The sequence below is a fragment of the Phocoena sinus genome, chromosome 1 (genome assembly GCF_008692025.1).
Source record: "Phocoena sinus isolate mPhoSin1 chromosome 1, mPhoSin1.pri, whole genome shotgun sequence".
Taxonomy (NCBI): domain Eukaryota; kingdom Metazoa; phylum Chordata; class Mammalia; order Artiodactyla; family Phocoenidae; genus Phocoena; species Phocoena sinus.
Window position 1 is genome coordinate 167070372 of NC_045763.1, and position 23083 is coordinate 167093454.

A 23083-nucleotide genomic window follows, 5' to 3' on the forward strand; every position below is an offset into this window, starting at 1 on the left:
TACAAAATAATTTAATATTAGGGATGTTATAGCAAATCATACTTAAACAGCAATGAAGGAAATCCTGATATCACATAGCCAGTGAACATAAACTGGTATTTATTTATGCAAACATACTATAAAATTCCTCTAAATCTTCAAAAAAAAAGTTATGTCGCCATATAAAATGGGAAAATCTAAAGTGAATATTAAGATTTCATTTTTAGTTCATAAAAAATATTGAAGTAAAATTCCTTGCCCACAAACACAGAAGAGTTAACCAGAGTGAGAAAATGCAAAAGAACATCAGTTTTTTGCCTTGGAAAAGGCATATCTATTTTTTAAAAAGTGTTTTAATTGATAGGAACTCCAATAAAAAAGACTAAATTTTTCTCGTCATAATGACATCTTGGAAACCTACACAGCTTTCCCATCAACTAAATTTAGCACACACAAAATAAACTCCCCATACAGAATACTTTTGCCCTAGAAAACAGGTAATTCACATTCTGATAAAGAGCAAAAGACAAGTGCTTTATTATGAGAACCGTTCAAGTAAAATTTCAGTGTGCACCAGTGAAGGTGAATGAAGATTTGCGTCAATTGTTCTGAATGAACACTAGGTTAAAAAGGGGCTACACAGTTGTTGGGTTTTTTTTTTTTCCAAACACCATCCTTTGCTAAGGCAAAAATACACTTCATTTTAGAACAGAACTTTACAGAAGAAAGCTACATCACAGTACAGTACAGATCACCCTAGTCTGGAAGCCATCATGGAATGGCACATCACCTACGCTTAGAGCTTTCTAACGTAGGCTAGAATTACAGTATTTAATCACAGCTTTATTTTCCTTTAAACTGATAAAATTGGAATACACTTTCTATTTCTCAGGAGTGTGAAGATGGGGCCCATATGCTGATATTACAGTAATTACAACATTAAATAACATTGCACAGTCAACCTCCAAGGCTAATTCAGTAGAAAATAACAAGTATTAAAAGGTACCTTTACTAGTGGTTTTACATCGCATGTATCACTAATTATGAAAGAAAAGTAGGCAAATGCCAATTACAAAGCTGCACATTATAGGCACAATGATGTGGAATAAATACAAGAAATCTGGCAAAATATTAAAAACAAACAGGTCACATGGGAACCAACTGAACAACCACATAAGCGTAAATCAATAATACACTGCTATAAATAGCATGTTTTACTCGGAAGTCTCTTAAGTAATGACAGATATGTGCCGGGGGTGGGTGAAGAGGCTGGGAGGCGCATGAGGCAAATGCTCCCAAGGCCAGTTAATTCCTGAGGTGGCATTATTTCTTAACTGATGCATTGATCAACACTGTAAAGATGAGTTTGTGCTATGAAACAGTCCCAATATTATTGTACTTCCGCAATTAATGCTGTGGGATTTGGAAGGGAGCAAACCTAAGTGACATTTTACATTGTAATAGCCAGATGAAGTATTGATTCTTTTAAATTTTGCTGCTACAATTAGCAGTGGGCCAGAAAATACTTTAAAGTTCAAAAGAAATTTGATGTAGGTTTAACTTCCTCCCCAGTACTTCTTAGTTAGCTCAAGGCAAAGCTATTATTATTTCCACGTACTTTATTTTAAAAACGCTAAGTGCCAACACTGTAAACATTTTGTATCTTCTCAACTAAACCTTGTCTGATAACAAGGATAAGAGCAAAGATAAGCAGGAGTAGTTCTGTGTATAATAAAGCTGATCTATTTATCAGCTTCTGGTTTAAATTTAAATATGATTTAAAAATAATTTTAAAAAGTCCATGCTATAATTGTAAAGACTATTTCTGTGCACTTTTAATTCTGGACACAACTCTCAATTTTTAAAATTGCATGATGGAGGTAAGAATTTAAAAAACCCACCAGAATGTAAATAACAGAGAGAACATTTTCAACTCAAAGCATCAAACGTACATTTACGTGCAGAAATCTAGACAACTATACAGGTTTTTCAGCAATCATCTGTTTTATTATACAACTCTATAAACAGAAAATGAACAGAAATACACAATATACTTACCTGTACATGTGAACCTACTTTTTTAGCTACACATATTTATTATGGTTCATACTGACTTTAATTTTACAGTTCATAACTATGTATAACCTTATTGCAGTAAGGGCAAAATCTACATGGGGAGATTCACAGGCCGATCACATTAAGCATTGCCAGTACATTCAAAAACTGTACCTCATATATGGATGTATCTTCCCTGATCCTGTATAAATTTGAGTTTCTTTACAGCTTAAGCTCATTTGCTATTTTAGATGCAATGTTCTTAAAGGCAATAGAAGTCCCGGATATTCGCTTGAAGCGCACCCCATTGAGGGACAGCCGTGGCAACTTGCAGACCTCCATCTCCCACTGCACAAGGCTATCCTGCCTGGCATCTCCATGGACACAGAAAAGCAAAAACCTCTCTTTTTGTTCATAATCACAGTTATTTGCGTCTAACACTTTCCGGATTTCTCTCATCATGTCACTGGGGTCCATTGAACTAGTGGTCTTCATACTCCACGTGAACCGCAAAGAACGTGGCTTGGAATCTTTACCCTCGTCCTTGTCTCTTTCTTTTGGTTCCCCTGTTGTACTTCTGGAATAAGAGGACAGAGGGGGAAAAAAATGAAAACAAAAATTCCATTCAGCAAAGAAATCAAAACACACATAAAATCTAAGTGGTCATAAACCAGTGCTTAATAAAACTACCCAGTTTGCAGACTACCTTCAAGCAGATACAAAGATTTGTACCATCTTGCTGTTACAAAAACCAGACTCCAGGACGCCATCTGTTTTGACTTTTATTAATATCTTCCATTTAAAATAGCACATTTTCTTAAATATATTTGTTTGTGGGAAATAAGTTTGCATCCCAAAGTAAAAAATTTAGTACTTTTCCTCCATATTTCTCCGTTTAAGTTGGAAAATGCAGATCCTCCATTTTCTGTACATTTACACAAAATGGATCCCACTAGCATGCTGCTTATAAATACACATTTTTGAAATACAATGAAACATTTCCTTTCTTTTTTACCTTTTTTGGGGAGGAGAAGGACTGGGGACAAGGAGAGCAGTAACGGCTACAGAGGGATTACTTGTACCTGATGATGCTGTGGAAGAACGTGGTACTGCAATGGGGTGAAGACGTCAGGCCACACCACACGCAGGAGTGTAGACATCAGTTCTAATGATTTCAACGTTTTGCTAAAGATATCCTTAAAACAGTCTACAAGGCTCCACATGACCTAAACTCCAACTCCCACCCCCAACCCTTCATCTATTATTTTCCTCCTTGCTCATGACCATCAAGACACACTGGCCTCCATGCCATTCTCCGAACACACAGGGTATGCTCTTGCCTTATGGCTGTAACACAGGCTGTTCCCTCTGCCACGAATGCTTTTCCCTCACATAGATGCATGACTAACTCCCTTACTTCTTTCAAGTTTCTGCTCACTTTCTCCATGTGGTCTACCCTAACTACCCTACTGCAGCCCCAGCTCCTACACTGGCATGGCCAACCTCCTCACCCTGCTATTTTTTCCTCTATAGTACTTATCACATTCTTACATAGTATTTAATTCATTTATTTATTATGTTTATTATTTATTGTCTGTCTCCACCGCTAGATTGCAAAGGCCAGGAGGGTAAGGAGTTCTGTCTGTTTCGTTCACTGATACATTTCAGACATTTAGAACTGTGCTAGGCAAACAGGAGATGATTAACACATATTTGTTAAATGAATGAACCTTATTGGATTTTCCTTATTGTAGGTCTCCCATAAATAATACAGTATCAGAAAACCTACTTCAAATAATCCAAGAAAGGTACAATTCATAGATTACTTATGATTCAGAAGATGCTGTAATTAAATTTGTTGAGCAATTATCCACAGATGTTACAATTTTAACTTGTTAATCTATCTCACTTACATGTGATTTAAAGCAAAATATGATGTACTTTGAAAGTTTATATTCTACTATATAAATATTTTGTATCTGTTTATAGATTTTATATCACTACCATATAAAGTATATTCACGTATACATTTATATGTATCAATTTTTATGTATACATTTACATATGCTTTCCTCCTCATTCCTAGATATCTGGGCTGACAGAGCTCTGCCAACTATGCAAGCCTGAGAAAAGCAGGAAAGGAGTAAGTACAGAAAATAAATTTCCAAAGTATGGAGAGTATGTATCTCAGTGGCTTCTCTATTATTCTCTTTTTTGCTCACTGAATCTAAGCCATGGCATCACAGGCCTCTGGGTGTGCAGATCCAACCAGTATCATTCGCTGGGACCACATGTACAATGCGGGCCATGGAATCGGCCTGCTAGGGTGGGGATGCACCCACGACATCACTTGATTGAACACTCATTTTCAAAACAGAACCGATGGCTAGGAAATGTAAATTACTTTCATAGAGCTAATGAGTTGGAAAGCGAAGACTAGAAATCAGATGTTTTATTCCAAGTATAGTTTTCCTTCCATTCCATCAAGGAAACCTGGTGACCTTAAGACAACAGGCACATACAAGATATTTTTCTACCTGTATCTCAAAGGCATCAGCACTGGTAACGTTAACTGTAGAAAGTGCCTGGAAACACTGACACCAATAGTAACAACTAACATTTACTGAGTACTTACTAGGTACCAGGAACTGTTCTAAGTGCCTAACATGTATTATTTACCCCTCACAACAACCCTAGGAGGCAGTCAGAATGAGGACGCATGGGCACAAAGAGTTAAAGTAACTTTCTTAAAGGTATACAGCGAGGTAAGTGGTACAACACAGCCAACGCCCACGCGGTCTGCTATTCACCACCGTGCCCAACAATCCCTCTGAAAGGACAGAACCTCACTGTAACTGGTTTGGTCCTCCCGATGCTCCTTACTGCTTCTTCATCTGTAAAATGGATACTTTTCACTTGGTTGTTATGAGGATTAAATGACCAGCCAGTACCTTATAGGTAGTAGGTATCAAATACGTTTGCTCAAAAGCAAAACAGACAAACAGACAAAAAAACCAAAAAGCAAAATTCAACCATGACCAAACAAAAGAGACACGTAGTCACATCAAAAAGATAAATGCATGCAGATTAACTGCAACATCAGCAGCGACTTGTGACCCTACACACGATTAAATGTCTCAGAAGAAAATCTAGTAGAAAGACAGGATGAGATGCAAGAAGGGGGCTCAAGACTAAGTGACTAAGTGAGGGAGGAGTTGAAAACGAGAGTCCTGCATGTTTACTCAATAGGCAGAAGGACATTAAAAATATCTGTCCTGCCTCTCCTTGCCTCCCTACTATGGTGATTCAGGTACCTAACTCAAAAAGAAATATTTCAACTACTATGACTAAACATATATACAGCACAGTTCGTAAAATAAAAAGACTACATAGGAATGCTCGTTAAGGTCTTTCCATAGCTCATTGTGTTTTATGTTTCAAATAATTTTAAAAAGGATAAATTAAACTGAGGCTTGTGTTTAGCTGGTCAAATATAATTCCTGAGTGAAGCTGGGCCTCTGTCCTACTGAGGAACTGCTTGTTAAGGTTCTGAGACTTATACTGGACCCCTTAATGCTGGTGTACACTCGAAATAATTGAATGCCTTCGTTTCTTAAATTTCCCATTTATAAATACGAACACAAGGACTAACATGTCACTAATGTGGGCCCCAGACCAGCGGCATCAGTGCCCCTCCCTGACAATCACAAACCCTGGGGGTGGGGCTCAGCCACCTGCTTCCTCAAGCCCTCCGCCTGATTCTGAATGTGCTCAAGTTTGAGACCCACTGCCAGAACGAATACACAACCAGTATTAAATGTCAAGTAACCCATAAAGTACGGCAGGGTGAGAGTTTTGAAATGTGGTCCACCAATGAAGAGTGCCCTAAAATATATGAATAATATCACATCTTCCTATGTATTTGGTAACCTCCGTGTTCTGCATTATTTGACTGAGACTAATTTTTTTTTTTTTTTTTTTGCTGCGCCGCGAGGCATGCGGGGTCTTAGCTCCCCAACCAGGGATCGAACCCGTGTCCCCTATGGTGGAAGTGCAGAGTCTTAACCACTGGACTGCCAGGGAAGTCCCAAGACTGATTTTATTTACATCATTTTAGTGAGAAAAGGATCAGTACATTTTAATCTATTAATTCTTCTGCTAAGACATGTCTTTTAAAGGACAGAAAGGCTATAAAGCATACAATTCAAAATAATGTTTAGAAAATACAAACTTAAAGTTAATACACTTAATAAATGCTAGGCAACATTAGGAAAACCCATACCAATATAAAATTTTAAATACACATACTATCTAGTTATTAGTTCTATCCATGTTTATTAAGCGCTGTAAGTATTTCAAAAGTACGTCTTCACACACAGGGACCTATAGCAGCGAAGTATTAATAGTGGCTCCTCACCTTGAAGTGTCGGCTCTGCCACTGGCTTCGCCTTCACTTGGATCCCTCAAAACAAAGTGAAGGTTGAGATTTAATGATAAAAGTGAAAAAAATACCAAGAAAACCTACATCTAAAATGATTTTAAAATAAACTTGTTAAGCAAACTTCTAGCATGACAGATTTCTATGACTAGTCAGTCTAATACCATTTCTTATGTTTTTCATCACAACCACACTTGACTACCATTTATTGAGCGTCTACTGGGTATACTGTCATAGAGGAGATGCTAGGTGATGGTTTAGGATTTTTATGTGATATTCCAATTCCCAGCCACGATTTTAAAGTCATAATTTACCTCTTGGTTTAGCTTAGGTCAATCTAAAGTCAAAACTATTTAATAATTATCAACAGCAAGATTTAACTTCATAATGGTTATTAAACATAGTTTGAGTAGTCGCTCAATTTAGAAAAATATAAATTAATCTTGCAGTTAGAAATAAAGCTCAACACATAAGTATTTCTAAAAATAAATACTAGTTTTTAAATATGCAAGTAACTTATTTCAGAAGTTATGCTAATGATTCATGCACATGATAAAGTATTATAGCAAACCTAACAGCCTATCCAAGCAGGTGAGTCTAAAGACATGAATTCAAACTTAAACAGAAACATTGATCTTACCTGGACATCCACCTGTGAAGTAAAACCAGGAAAACTCCACTAATTGTTCTTTTGTTGAATGTAATTAGTATTTTTGAAGTCTGCCAAAATTTTAACTGTCATTTTCAAAGGTAATTAAGTATCTAACATAGGAGTATCAAGTTATAAACCAGTTTAAATAGATTAAGAGAAGGCTGGTGATAGCAAAATACTATTAAATAGCTGGAAAAGTCACCAACTTAAACCCTTAAGTCCACATTTTCTTAATGTTTTAACCATTCCAGTAACATTTATATTGTTTACGTAAAATAAATGCAACAGGAATAAAATCAGTGCCACCTTCCTCATTCCCCAAATTAAGAAAATCCAGCAGTACAATAAGCTCTAAAACTTCAACTCATGGTTAAAAATATGAATGCCTTATACGCTTCTCAGGGTCTTTAACTATAGGGCTTTCTTGACAAAAATATTATGTAAAAACCATTTTCCTATCTGAATTAAAAAGGATAATAAGATGTATTCTCACATTCAAATGGGGTTTCTTAAATTTCTATTTTTAATAACTAGCATTTTCATTGGGAAATATAATAAAAGTTCAAAGCCATCTACATAAATCTATTTTTATTATAGCACACTGAAATAAACGAAACATTTTTTGAGCAGGCTCAAAGTGAAATGTATATTTTGAGTTACATGTAGATGTACTGAAGGGCAGTCCACCAGCTGGGCAAGAAAGATAATAATGCTGTTGGTTCCTGCTGCTAAGATAAAATTCCTTTAGCAGGAAGGGACATACATCTCACTGGACTTTTCTGTCCTATTTATACTTTGCCTTATGAATCACTGCTAGCAGACTGCTGCCCAAGTGTAAGCATTAGGAATGAAACACCCCTTAGACCCTACTTCCCTTGCTGTTAATTGTGGAAATAGCAACTGACTCGTCACATCGTTTCCCATACCCTGTTCCTGCCTTCCTGGATGCCACTAGGAACACTGACTGGAAGAATTTCTGCTATTTGGCAATGGTTTCAAATAGTCCAGTTAAGTCAGCTCCAAGCAGCCATGGTGGGAAGCATCTAGGGATACAGAACGTGCCGCTGGCTGTAACAGCAGATGCAGTGAAGCATGGTTCTCCAATATTTAAAACTTAAAGGAAAGCCAAATATCTTATATATAATCAGCTGAACCAATCAGGTTACTCCCTATGTAAGAACTATTGTTAAAAAATCATAAGGTTTGATCCAATCTCCTGTTTGTACAGTAGGTATATAGCACTGATCCAAAGCATATCATTCTAAATGCTATTTAAAAGACTTTGGAAATAGTATGTCTACATCCTCCCTTGACAGATTAGTCTAGTGTAAATCACTTTCCTAATTAGAAAGTTCTTTCTTAAAACCAGAAAACAACTCTCTCATGTAGCCATTCTGGTGTCCAGCTTCTTACTGGCCAAGAACTACTAGCTGGTTTCTTCTTTGTGATAATGGTTTTCAAATACATGGACGATTAACTCTGGACTATTCTTTATCCTTCTTTTCTTAAAGCTTAATAACCCAAATTCCTTTACTTTTTTCCCCTATAAAATCCTATTTTCTTCATCTTTTAAAGCCTTCAGTGGCACGTTGGGGACTTAGCTGGTCCCCGAGTCTGGAGGCGTCTTGGCCCCCGCACTGTGCTCAGAGCCAGCCCTGCCCCCCAGCACCCCGGGTGTCGGTGCGGGTCCCACGGGGGCGTCACCGTGCGGCCCCATTTCTTCAGGCTTTAGGCAGAGTGAAGTGAGGAAGGCAAAGGGAACAGAGAGAAAGGCCGGCCTTGAACCCAGGATGGAATTAAGAAGACGAGACCAGTGGGAAGGACTAAGAAGACAAGACCAGTGGGAAGGACGATAACCTGGCAGCTGAGTTGAGAGTGTTAAATAATAAGGCACTGAGAGGTCCTCTAGCTTATCTCCAAGCCTCCAGCCCCCGAAAGCTCAACTCGCCGCAAATGCAGACAGATCAGCTGCCCGTCCCGTCTGCCAGCTGCTAAAGAGCTCAGCAGGTTCATCCCCGGGACGGAAACCCATGCCTGCTTGTCTTCCTGCATTAAGTCGTCAGGGGGGTATTAGATGGCGTCATCTTGAGCCACAAAATGCTACCCTTACTTATGCACTGCTGCGAACGCAAACATACTTGTAAAGCCAAACCTGTTCGCAGGGTGACAAGTGGCCTTGGAGAAGAACTGAGCATTTTTTCTCTTCTCTCACCAAATCCAGAATTAATTAAAATATGTTAAAAATCAAGACATTAAAAAACCGTATCTAATTTCTGACAACAGCAAACAACCTCCGCCCTCCCTCCTTTCCCTACCAAGCACCGCCCCCCCCGCCCCGCCCCAGCCAAAACCCTCTACTGGATGACACTGTTCAAAGTGTGATAAGGGCATGGTGGAACCTTAGAAACTTCCACGCTAGCTCCCCTCACAGGCTGGGTCTGAACACTCCTATTCCCTCAACCTTGTTCTCTCTTTCAGGACCTGCCTCCTTCAGAGCACTTATCAGAATGTATTACAAGCTTATTTGTTTACTTTTTAAACTGTCTTCCATACTACTCGTCTGCTCAGTAGATGAATGTTTACTGAGTGCCAGAGTACGCGTCAGAGGGAGCACCTACTGCTCGGCAGGAGATTCAGCACAAAACAAAGCCAGCCAACGAGCCAACCGCAAACCCCTGTTCTCACGGAGCACGTCTCCTCGGCAGAGATGGACAAGGAACAACTACGTAAAGCAAACATACTATCTCATGTCGTGTTAAGTGCTATAGAGAAAACATAAAGCAGGAAAAGGGAATGTTGGGAGGGGGAGGGGATGATTTTCAACGTGGGGTTGAGGAAGGCCTCGCTGAGGAAGTGACAGTCCCGCAAAGACCTGAAGGAGGTGTAGAAGCCAGCCACGCGGGTATCAGCGGAGTATGAAATCCTGAACAAGCATGCCTGGTGTGCCCAAGGACAGTCAGGTGCCCTCTGGGGCTGGTGGGGAACCAGCAAGGGAAAGAGTGGGAGAAGATGAGGTCAGAGCAGGAACGGGTGGCCAGACTATGGAGACCACTGGCAGGCTCTGAACTGCATTCTGAGTGAGATGAAAAGCAAGCTAAGGATTTTTTGCAGTATGCAGGCCTCCCACTGTTGTGGCCTCTCCCGTTGCGGAGCACAGGCTCCGGACTCGCAGGCTCAGCGGCCATGGCTCATGGGCCCAGCCGCTCCGCGGCATGTGGGATCTTCCCGGACCGGGGCACGAACCCATGTCCCCTGCATCAGCAAGCGGACTCTCAACCACTGCGCCACCAGGGAAGCCCCAAGCTGAGGAGTTTAAATTGAGGACTTACATTGTTGTGAACAGAACAGGAGGACAAGGGCAGAAGCTAGGGGACCTGTGAGGATGTGAAATATCAACAGTGGTTTAGACCGTGAAGGCAGTGGTAGGAGTGCTGGAAGCAGCTAAATCCTGGAACTGTCGTGAAGGCAGAGCCAACACAACCGCTCGTGGAACTGACATGTGGTAGGAAGAAAGGAGGAGTGAAGGATAATCCAGGCTCAGGGTCTGAGCAACCAGAAGGATGGTGTCACCGTTACCTAAAATGATGAAGGAGAGGGGACAGTTTGAGGAAGAGAAGCGGGAGCTGAAATCTGGACAGGTTCTGTTTGCGAGTCTATTACACAATGAGGTGGAGAGGCAGAGCAGAATACTGGATACGGGAGTCTGCCCTTCCGAGGAGCGGCCTGGGCTAAAGATCTAAATTGGGATTGTTAACACATGATGGAGTTTCATGTCATGGGCCTGAGTGAGATCACCAAGAGAGTGAGGATAACCAGAGAAGAGATTGTGTCCAAAGACCATGCCCTGGGATAGGCTGGCATTTAGAGGTCAGGGGGAAGGGCAAAGAGACCTGAAAGAACCAGCAAAGGAGCCTGAGAAGGGATAGGGAGTCCGAGAGGGTGGAAGCCAAGTAAGGAAAAGGTTTCAGTTTGTGGAGTGTCGTGAGACCATCAGCGACTCGCAGGAATGGAGAAGCTGCTGGGCAGAGGGCCTGGCACGTAGTAGGTCTTCACATTTGTTGCATGCCTACATGGCAATCTTCTTGTCTGGTGTTCCTTACTACGTTCCCTCTAGAATCTAAATTTTTATTGCAAAGTAAAGAGCAATATTTTGCACAATGCTTAATGTACAGTTAGTAATCAAGCATTAAACTCAAAACCTGTTTTTCTTCACCTTAAGATTAATCGTGGATTAACCAGGAGAAAGTACCGGGTTTTAAAAATGGATTTAAATTGTCAGCTAAATTCCAACTACTGATAACCTAACTACTACCCTGCTGACGGCCAGCCAGCACTCCTGTCCCACTGTCACGCTGACCCTGCAGGGGAGCTTTCAGGCCTTTCTCTGTCGATGTGTCATGGTAACTGCCCAAGCGGTACAAAATCTCAGACTGATACGGTTAGAAACGGACGTTGCAAGGGGCTATGTTTAAAGTAATAAATTCAGCTGTGTGATCTTGGGCAAACTGATCCATGAACAGAGTCTATAAACAGCTCCAAGAAAAGGTGAGAGGCTAAGGACACTGCTTCTCTTTGCCACACGCGCTATCTGAAATCCTAGGAACACTAAAAACATTGAAAATTAAGTACTGAAGGACTATTTTTGCTGCAGGTACAAAACTTTCTTACCCATAACTTACTTCCTGAAACAACTACCTGCTATGGAGCCTGAGCTTCCCTCCCGAGTCAGGAACCCCACAGTGCCTTGCCTGCACTTTCCTTTCTGTTCACGTTCATTGTATATCGTGGCTGGTGGTGTCCAGTCTGATCCTTTTGGGGCTGTCCGAATCTTGAGGGCACAGATGCTGCCTCTTTATCTTTGAATCCTGTGCAGCACCTGGCACAGGGCTTGGTTCATACGGGACTTTCATGGGCTTTTAGTAGGACCTGACAGCACACCAAACTTACAGCAACCTGTACTGTGTTCAGCAACGTGTATCATCAATGTGTGTGACCCACTTACGCTTAATTTTTAGAAAAGGGTACAATTTCATTATTCTACTGGATTAGGTTACTACACTTGCATTCATTTTGTGTTTACCGTGTTCTGATGTTAGGATTTTATGATGTTAAATTACATAAGTAATCTCTGTGATTCCAATACGTAGGCTTTTTATAAGGAAGAATAAAAGGTAAACGAGATATATATATATATATATATATATATATATATATTATTAGTGAGCAATTGAAGAGTATTCTTAAGAAATACTATTTGAAGGATAAAGGTAAAGCCATATTTAATTCCTTTTTCTAAATCAAGGTTTTTGAGTAGGGGATACTGTTTGTTCAAACACACATTTTCGATGTCAAGTTTTGCTCTTTCCACTCTATTCTATAGTATTCTTAAATTCTCATTTTGTTCTTTTGTTTTTCTTTCTTTTCCTTAAGGGAACAGACTTTATGTCTTCCTTGATCTTTTTCTTCCAACTTCTGTAAAAGAGCACGTCTAATGAAATGTCATAAAACCATTTTGGAAAATCACTGTAGAGACTGAAGAAAACAACGAATCTTCTTTGTTAATTCCTAGAGGACAGAAAACACCACAATATGTTGGTACTGACCTGCGGACGAATTTGGACGTTATTTTGCTTATTATACCAGTTGACGTGCCCCTCCTGGCATGTGCAAATGCCCCCGTTTCATGCGAGGGGGAAGCGGGCGGCCCGTTGTAGGCAGCGCCGCGGCGCTCGCGGAGCTGCTCCCCATGGAAGGTGCTGCGGCTGGAGCTGCCCCGGGGGAAGCGGGTTCGGTCAGGGGTGGTGGTGCTGATACTGTGAGCAGACGGGGAAGCAGCGGGCGCGCGCTGGGCTGTACTGCTGGGACACATTGAGATGTATCTCTCAGAATACTGGCAGAGAAAGGTTTCACTCACGCTAAAAACCAGAAGAAAACTGCCATGGCTACTTTTATTCGGCCCTATTCTATTCTTTCCCGTTACAGATGTGATGCATGGGTTGACTGTAATTACTGTTATCGCCAGAGACGGATGACATTTCAGATTCAAACTAAATGCCTTTTATAAAAATTTAGTTACTAACGATTAAGACATTACTGAAACGGGGATACAAAGATAAACACTCTTCAGTAGCAGGAATGCCAGACAAGGGGCACTGCGTGCCAATTTTTTTTTTTTTAACTATTCTCTTAAACCATTCGGCAATGTAGAACACAGATTTTACTGTTTATCAAAAAGCCTTTGAATTGAAGGCTCATTTCCTATTTATAATTTCGGCCTCGGTGATAGCAAACGCTACAGGACACCACCATCGTGATTAACAAATCTAACTATCAAACATTTTCCTGAATTTGAGAAATCTCAACATACAGAAATACCAGAAAAATAGTCATTTAACTTTATAAGTGAAAGGGCTCTTCAAGATCATCTGTTTCGTCACTGACAGGAAAACTAAAAGTTCTTCTTGAGAACAAGTGACTGGCCAGAGCCGAGAAGATTAACGAGGTCTCAACACCTAGTCTCGTGGGGCTTTGTTTGTTTGTTTTTAAGCCATAAAAACTCAATTTAACTGAATGCTAAATTTGGCAACAACCCTTTACTTTATGGAGAGATTTAAAACAAAATCCTGGAAGAAAATTCCTCCAGAAAATGATTTAAATTGTAAGCAACATTTCTGATAACTGCTAGGGGATGTAGTAAGTTTATGTTACAATTCAACTTTACCTCTGCCACAAACAGTGAATCTTCGAAAAGCTCGTAATGTGATGGCTATCTTGTATTTTTGTATGGTGCAACATTTTTTAAAACTCTTTTTAATGACAAACAAAATGAGATGCAACCAGCATGTTACCCGGGTCTGTAAGCTTCAGAGCTGTCTTTAATGGTCGGCAGTGTGACTTTAATAGGATGACCAGAAGCGGACATGGACTTCTGGTGGCGGGGTCGTGCTGAGGGGACAGCGGAAGCCACGGCAGAGCCTGCAGAGGATATGCTGCTCGCGGACATCTCCGTGAGGCTTTCAACATAAGACAGTCGAGAAGACCGTGGAATGTAAAAAAAGAAGAAAAACTGCAGTTTACTAAAATTTAAGAACTAGATTTTTAAAAGTCTAAATTGACTAATACCTTTCATGACTGAAACTTAGAAATCAACATTAGTGTTATTATTACTGACTAACAACAATATTCTTGTCAAAAGTGTACAGGGTGAATTTACCACCACCTTCCATGGAAAAGATCTCACACACTCTTGTTCTATATATGTGAATCTGAAAAGTATGACATTATTTTTATGGATAAAATGATTATAATTAGAGACAGTTTTCACTTTCCAGCAATCACAGTTGGGTGTGACGTGTTGCTGTGGTTCACTGTCCGCTCTTCAGTAAGAATTCATAATCGTAGCAAAAACCCTATCTCTGGAAACTTCATCAAAACACTTTTAGTTCATATCTTTAATCAATAGGTTAAACTGATGTAGACTAAAGGAGCTAGAGATTAGGATTTAGTACAGGAGAAAGAGTAAGTTAGAAATCAATTCCCAACAACCTTTCTAGCCTAAAGGATCTTAGGTCCAAGGAGGATTCATTTACCTTTCTATGCCTTATAATAACATTTACTTTAAATGCCTATTAACTGAGAGGAAACAAGTGTAAGAGTGGTCTGTCAAGTTTGCTGAAATGACTATGGATGGAACTAGATGGGATTTTATTAGAAAAGACTCTCCCTGCCCTTTTGCCATATACTGATGAGCAGTCCTTAACTCACGATGAAAAGAACTTAGATTTTTTACATAATAAAATATGTATCATTATTTAAAATAAAACCCTTCGAGAACTGTATGGTTCTCAAAGATCAGCTGAGATGGCCACATTTCTTTAGAGGAAGGAAAACAAAGCCTTCACTCTTTGGATATAATGATGACTTGATGGGGGGTGGGTGGGAAGGAAGAAGGTAAGAAGGAAGCAGCAAGGGTATAAAAGAGTAAGATTCAAATAATGAAGATCAGATTAGGATGCTATGATAGGTTTTGCTACAGGGAATTATTTACTATCGTATTTTATTCAGAAAAATCACAGGTGAAGACATTTATCTCCTGTTTTCCCTAAACATTTTTTCATTGCTCCATTCTGGTACACATGAGGAGGTGCCTTAGTAAGAATGGTTGGTTGCGATCTAACTAGCTGTTTTGTGTTTCCTTTCCCCTTGACCCATTCAGCTACAGGAGTTTTACCCAGAGCACTAATGCAAAGCAATGACAAAGGTAGCCCTGCCTGTCACTGTGACAGTTACCTGCTGTCTTTTCCATTCTGCAATGCTGTGTATCGATCTGTGGTTCTTTCACAGACGTATGTATTCCTTCTTGCCATGCTACCTCCAGGATACACATTGTTCTTTAAGAAGTAAAAAAAACACATTAAAATATTCTAACTGTATTTGTGGAAAATCAGAGAAGTGAATTTAAGCTTCAAATAACTGAAAAACATCTGTGGTAGAATTTTAATTTATCAGAATCTTATATTAACAAATTCTATCTCCCACCCCTCTCCCTCGTAGGAATAAAAGGCAAAGCATAGCAAGCATCGCACAGTTTTCTTAGTTTACTGTCCTACAGCAGTGGTGAACAGTTGTTTGGGAAAAGCTGGGTTTTATTCATGCCTTTGTAAGCTGGTGATAGGGAGAAGGCCAGGACAGTGGCACAGGCAGCTTGAGGGGACTATGCACGAGAGACACCCCACCCTATCATTACAAACAGGAAACCTGGGGCCCTGAAGATGGAAGGCCACCTGGAAGCCTGTGGGTGAACCTTCTGCACCTGCTCGGGAAAACCCCACAGCCACTGGTGATGTTAAGAGACCAAAGCTCCAGGGTCACAGGCAGGCCCAGCTGAGGACACCAACACTGTGTGCAGTGCCACCCTGGGAATACTTCCTCTTTTCAGCTACACAGATATACAGTGTGTTTTTTTTAACTAATAAATCCCTAATTTTTGAACATTTAATTATTTCCTACTTTGCTCCTATAGATTACTGAGGAGGTTTAACTGGAGATTAAAAATTTAGAGGAGAGGACTTCCCTGGTGACACAGTGGTTAAGAATCCACCTTTCAATGCAGGGGACACGGGTCCGAGCCCTGGTTCGGGAAGATCCCACATGCCACAGAACAACTAAGCCCGTGCACCACAACTACTGAGCCTGCGCTCTAGAGCCCGTGAACCACAACTACTGAGCCTGTGTGCCACAATTACTGAAGCCCATGCGCCTAGAGCCTGTGCTCCGCAACTAGAGAAGCCACCGCAATGAGGAGCCCGCACACCACAACGAAGATTAGCCCCCGCTCGCTGCAACTAGAGAAAGCCCGCGCGCAGCAACAAAGACCCAGTGCAGCCAAAAATGAATGAACGAATGAATGAATGAATTTGTTTTTTAAAAATTTAGAGGAAAAATCCTGTAAATAAATAACAGAAAATAGGGGAAAATCCTGGAAAAGTATAAAACCACCAAGATATTACTAGAAGTCTGTAACATTATCCCATGGGCACCAAATGTAGCAATATAAGAATATTCACTTTCGATAATTTCACTGTTTTGGCTGAACTGTCACATGAGTAACCTAATTTTGAACAAATTCCTTGTCACATCATGCTACCATACATCCTTTAGAGACCTCTAAAACGTTTCTGGCTGTCTTCAGTAACACTACTTTCCTTCTCAAAGTGTGACGGGTGAACAGTTTCTCCTTCAAAACTGTGCCTTCCAGGTTTCTGATCCTCACAAGCTGCCTCCCTGGCCTTGTCCCTTTGATGGCAGTGATGCTAATACTAAGTGGCTAAGAGAAGAATTTCTCTACCAGAATCTTTTAGCTTATGTTTAAAAAAAAAAAAGATAAGTAAGTGTGGCATAGTTCGTTTAAATTTAAACCAATGCCTTAGTTTCTATGCCTTTTTAAAATTTACATATGCTTTGAATACCCACTTTGCGCGTCATCACTAATGATTCTGAGGAAGCTACTGTGTCAGTGTGTAACAGGAGAATATAAATATGGGGAAACAACAGTGAACAATGCAAGGCAGCATATAGCTACGAGCTAAATAACGTGGTCCAGCAATCAGAAAGGCCAACAAGATCACTCTGGAGCGTTCAGTCCTAGGAGGCTCCATCCAGGAGGCAGGACTCGAAATGATCTATAGAAATGGGATTTTCATAATGTGCAGGGGGAACTTTAAGCAAGAGCACTGCATAAAGGCGGGTGGAAACAGCTGAGAATATTCATGGGAAAATATGACCAAGTTGAGTTGAATGACAGGTAATCTAGCAGAGTAGCAGGAAATAGGGGATGGAATTCTTTCTTTCTGTTATATGGGGTGATGACACTCTGGAAACTGTCCTCTAGTTGATGTTTAGGTAAGAGGAAATGATGACTTGTCTAAAAAACTACTTATACAAAATGTATTAAATCTATTATAGTTAAATCATTTCCAAACAGACCAGCTGGAATGTAAGTGGCTGTATCCGTTCATCCTTAAAGCGGTTATACACATCTGTTTCATAGACCAGAAGGTGATGATCAAATCACATATTTTTTTTTAAAATATGGTTTCCATTAACTGTGTAAGACAATGGGTATTGGGGAGTTTAACCCATTTACAATTAAGGTTATGCTGGGCTTCCTGGTACCTTATTTCATGTTTCTATTTAAAGTGTCTTTATGTTTTCTCTCTCCTTTCCTACTTTCCATAAGCTAAATCAATTCCTTTTCTTCTGTTGGTTTAAAAGTTATACATTTTAGTTTTGTCCTTATATTTCTTGCCCTTAAGTTCCTGAATTTATTTTTGCTTATCACTACAGTTGTCCCTCAGTATCCGCTGGGGATTGGCTCCAGGACCCCCTGTGGATTCCAAGATCTATGGAGGCTCAAGTCCCTTATATAAAGTGGCTGAGTATAGTTGGCCCTCCGTATCCACAGGTCCCGTGTCTTCAGGTTCAACCAAACACGGATGGACAGTGAGAGCCAACTGTACCGATTTCTTACCCTTACCCCTACCTTCCCTTCCAAGGCATATGCTTTTTCCTTTAATTTCTATCCCTATCCTCACTTCCTGGATATTATTCAGAATTTTGGTTCTGAATTTTCATTGTTTTTTTTCTTTTTTGCGTATGTTACCACATACACACTTTAATAAGTTAGTTGATTGCTTTCAATTCCCATACATTTTACAGCAAAACTCGACATACCTTTCTCTTACTGTAAGAGTACTTCCTCAAACAGTACAGTGTTTTCAAATGGGTCACTGTATCACAAGAGTTGAGGTACTTTATTCATAAGAATATGCTTATTGTACCTTTATGTTTAAATGACAGTTTGGTTGGGTATAAAATTCTGTGTTCAATGTGCTTTTCTTTTGACACTTTAAATATATATATATTTTTTATCCATTTATCTTCCTGCATCCATCTTACTGTTGAGAAATCAGATGTCAGCCTGCATCTTGCTCCTTTTAAGGTCACCTGCTGTCTCATTCCGGGACCTTTGAAGTTTTTCCTCTTTGCTTTTGGTATCCATATATCCCACTTTAATGAGCCCAGGAGTAGGTTTTCCTTCTTGCTTCTGTTTTCCCTTTTGAGGCCTTTTAATATGAAGTTTTCCATCTTTTTAAATTATTATTTCTTCTTCAAATATTTTCTCCCTTTCATTTTGCCCCTTTTCCTTTCTATGCTCCTATTTCCTAAACGTCACTAATTCTACTTCTATCCTTTGTATATCTTAGTTTTCTTTTATATTTTCTCTTTATTCTCTGCTGCTGTCTTATAGGGGGACGTCTCAATCTATCTCCCAGCTCCCATTATATAATTTCTATAGTTTGCTGTTTTAAGTGGATAATGGGAGCTAGCTCTATAAAGTAATTATTGTTGTAGTCTGCCTTCATTCAACAGTTTATTTGTAAACATAAAATTAAATGCACCAATATACTATCGAGTAAATATTACAAACATGAAAACTGAGGCAGGAAAGTTTAATGTACTGTTTTGTGGTAAGGTTAAATGTTATTTTAAGAATTCACAGTTTTTGTTCTTAAATTGCATTTATTAGAAGCTTGGCCCCCTTTGCACGTTCTTTAAGTGTATGATTCACTTTAATATTTTTAAACTTGAAAAGAAAAGATAAAATTTTTTAAAATCTTTAAACAAAAAAATTCTGACAACAAATAACTACAGCATATTGCAATTTGCCAGAATATTTACTCACACTTGGAATAGTTGAAGACTTTTTCCTTTCTGGCCCTACAAGAGGGCTTGTAGTCATCTCACTTTTTGAACCAACTGTTGTGCTGCCAAGTTTACGAGCCACGTCTTTGTCCCACTCCTCTTTCTGCTCACTTTCCACGCTGTTAGCCTGAGGCCTTTTGGTATAGGATACGGCAGGGGGAATGGATGGACCAGCTGTAATTTTTTAAAAAGCATAATTAGCTGAAAAGCAACTGACATATTTTCTTCTAACGAACAAAAACTCTATCAAAAATATCTTTATTTGCATACTTTACGCTCTGAACGAAGATTAAACTGTTTGATTACAAAAATTAGGTCGGCCCCTGAAAACAGGATTATATTTATCATTCAATAATATAAAGCTGTGATAACCGGGAATGATACAAGAACATAAACATGTGAACTGTATGATGCTTAACAAAAAATGCAAGTCTGGGCAGACTCAGTCTGTCTTTCCACATATCTGACTTTCCCCCACCATGATCACTAAAGCGTCGTTGCTTCTGATTTGCTGAGATGCTCCGCTGGACCTTCAGGTGAGCAGGGGACTGCAGAGTGCTGTTGTTTAAGTCACTGTTGGGCCGTGACCTCTGACACAAGTTTCCACTGGATAATGATTCACCACCTTCAAACTATAAGAAGAAAGACCACCAACATTTTAAAATTAAAAAAAGTTCATAGAAACCTTATGCACGCTTGATTTTTCTAATTTATTCCAAGTCGCACATGGAGTAATCAGAACTAAGAAAATTTAAAAGTTTGGATACAGAACTGCAAGTTGGCAAACAGGAAGGGAGAGAACTGGATACAACATCGTTTCACAAGTACATGTCATCTTCTGTTATCTTGTACAAATGGCTTTGGGTCCTTCTGGGTCCAAATAATAGCTACCAATTATTGAATGGTTATTATATACTAGCCGCCATGCTGAACTTTTTATATATGTTACTTTGTTTAATCATTACAACAAACCTATGATGTATTAACCTGTACTTTTTAGATGGAAAAACTGAGGTTAAGAGATTCAAGAGACATCTTTGGGATTCGAATTCAGGTACAGTTGAGATTCAAACTTAGGATGAAATCTAAAATTTCAACTTCATGCACACACACACACACAAACACACACACATTTTTTGTTTTGTTTTGCTTTTCTCCACCACATTTACAGAACAAAATTTGGTTTATTGACTCTGATCAAGAAATTGCATCTGCTTAGAGCTAAGCATGGTGTACTGGGGATTGATACACTTTCCCTCTCTCTGTAACAAAGAAGTATTTTGTTGCCAGCAACCTTCTGACTGAATCACTGGCATTCTAATGGGAAATCGAAATTCATATGTAAAGTTGCTAACGATAAAGAGCAGAGAAATACTGATGATGAAAATTTTAATAGATAACAGCTAACACAGAGCACATAGTAGTGTGGCAGGAGCTGTTCTGAGGACTTGAGAAGTATTAATTCCTTTAAACCCTCTCAGTGACCCTAAGAGATAGGTACTATTGTCATCCTCATTTTATAGATCAGGAAACTGAGGCACAGAGAATTAATTAGTTAAATTGCCTAAGTCACACAGCTAGTTAGTGGCTGTGCTGGGGTGGGGGAGGGGTGGGAATTCAAACCCAGTGACCCTGGTTCCAAAGTTCAGGCTCTTACTACTTATAGTAGCTTCATTCATTTATAGTCAATGCAATTCAAACTTCATTTTAATTCATGCACGGGCTGGGCTGTATGCTTATAAAATTAGTGTGTCCTTTATACTTAAATTAATAGGAAGATTAAAGATCTCAGGAGTGAAATCTAAAATCTAGGTAGAGATAGTTCAAAGACTTTAGAGATAACCATTTGTACTATTTCCCACTTCTTAAAATTCTCTTGGCTTGGCTTCTTTGACGCCACTTCCCTAGCTATTAGCATCTCTACTGAAGATCCCTCTCCTCCGCTATAGTAGTACCTACCTGGTAGGGTCACTGAGAGGATTAGATGAATTAATACTTGTAAAGTCCTTAAAACAGTTCCTGGCACATTACTGTGTGGCCCTCCGATGACGAATCCCAAATCTGTTCATGCTATTCAACTCATTCCCTTCAGATCCAGATCTTTATATCCAAATGTCTACTGAACAGCTCCAACCAACAGGAATCTCAAATTCAACCACCCGGAACTGAACAAACCTCCCATCTTCCCACTAAGGTTCACTCTTTTCCTATCTTGGCAAACACATCTTACAAAACCAGTCACCTATGCTAGAAATCTGAGAGTCTCTTATCCTTCATTTCCAACAGGTTATCAAATACTGTTAATTCAACCTCTTACATGTCTTGGCCTGTTGTGGGTGCCTGTCCCCTTATGTCCCTGAGTATCCTGTACATCCCCCTAATCAGAGCACGTTCCACACTGTACCACACTGTGGACCGATTCTCTCCCCTCTAGACTGACGGCTCCTTGAGAGCAGAGACCTTCCAACCTTTCTATTCCAGTACTTAGCATAGTTTCTGGTACAGAGTAGGTTCAATAAATGTCAGCTGAATGTACCGATTCACTAATAGTTACTATCTAATTATAAATAATTTCATCCTACTCTACAAAATGCCTCCCACAGATGTCTAATTTTCAACCAACTGTCAAAGCTCTGGGCTGTTCTTGACTCTCGATTTATACCTTTATATTTTGCTGTCCCAAAGGATCATCAAAGGTTCAATCACAATTGGCAGAGAGTGACTCCCTTGCTCTCTCTCCCTATTATAGACCTCGACTGGCCTTGAGAATTTCCAACTGAATGTATCAAAACACTTGACACTCTACAAGGCAAAATATATCACCAAAAAACCTTTTCCTGGGTTCCCACCTATACATTTTGTTTTCAACGCTGTCACCTCCTTTTGTTTCAGTTGCTGTCTTTTTCTGCCCACCCAAAATAACCGTGTTACCTCTGGCAGGGCTGTTGCACTTGGGCTGCCAGAGCCATTCTCAAAGACGTGACTGTGAACAGGGCCTCTCAGAGGTAAGCAAGGCACTATGCCTGCTCTTTCAAAACAGAATCTCTCAGTATTCGGAAATAAGGTGAGTTCACAACTCAGCAATTTGAATTTTGACTTCTGATAAATAAGAATGTTAGGGTCTTTGTATTATTTTTGATACAACCTAAAATATATTTGCCAACATTATATCTATACTTAGCTGTGACTTAGCTCAAGAAATATTTCACATTAATCTGAAAAGGTGAAAAACTTACTTCAGGTGGTTTTCTACCTAGAAGAATATAAGTAGCCATGACTTCATCATATTTCTGATTTATTAAGGCATCATTTATCTCATCTCGGGCAAAACCCATGGTGACCATGATGTCTAGAAATAAAAAACAACAAAATTCAAATTTTCTGAAAATGGGTTTATTTTAGTAAAGAAACCAACAAAAATGGGCAAGTTTGCCCACATCGGATATGAAAACTAAATTCTGAACGTTTAAAGTGTAACTTTAATTATAAAACTTCTGGATTACTAATATACAGACACTGTGTAGTTACAGATACTGTACATCCCCAATTTTTCATGCAGAAATTATCTGCACTGGGGGTTAATATATTCACAGGCTACTCCATTTCTCATTCCCCAGCACATCCTTGAGCTGAGTTCCTTTATCCAGCTCCACGTAGCATCTGTCTCTCTGTGACACACACAGAACACCTTCTCT

At 39.6% G+C, this 23083-nt stretch overlaps 1 protein-coding gene across 7 annotated transcripts in view; it reads right to left on the bottom strand.

The window, feature by feature from the left end:
• MARK1 (microtubule affinity regulating kinase 1) overlaps positions 1-23083 on the bottom strand; it is a 144827-nt gene continuing 121744 nt past the window's right edge. For 2 of the 7 annotated variants that reach the window (XM_032636548.1, XM_032636533.1), the window contains 8 exons: positions 22625-22737; positions 19867-20020; positions 19369-19562; positions 15414-15514; positions 13973-14137; positions 12728-12979; positions 6452-6496; positions 493-2611 (listed from right to left, as the gene is read on the bottom strand). In XM_032636548.1, the coding sequence (XP_032492439.1) occupies positions 2257-2611; positions 6452-6496; positions 12728-12979; positions 13973-14137; positions 15414-15514; positions 19369-19562; positions 19867-20020; positions 22625-22737 (1379 nt within the window). In that variant the 3' untranslated portion in view covers positions 493-2256. Of the gene's footprint in view, positions 2612-6451; positions 6497-12727; positions 12983-13972; positions 14138-15413; positions 15515-19368; positions 19563-19866; positions 20021-22624; positions 22738-23083 lie in introns of all 7 variants that reach the window. The other 5 variants (XM_032636539.1, XM_032636524.1, XM_032636572.1 and 2 more) reach the window with 5 other exon arrangements.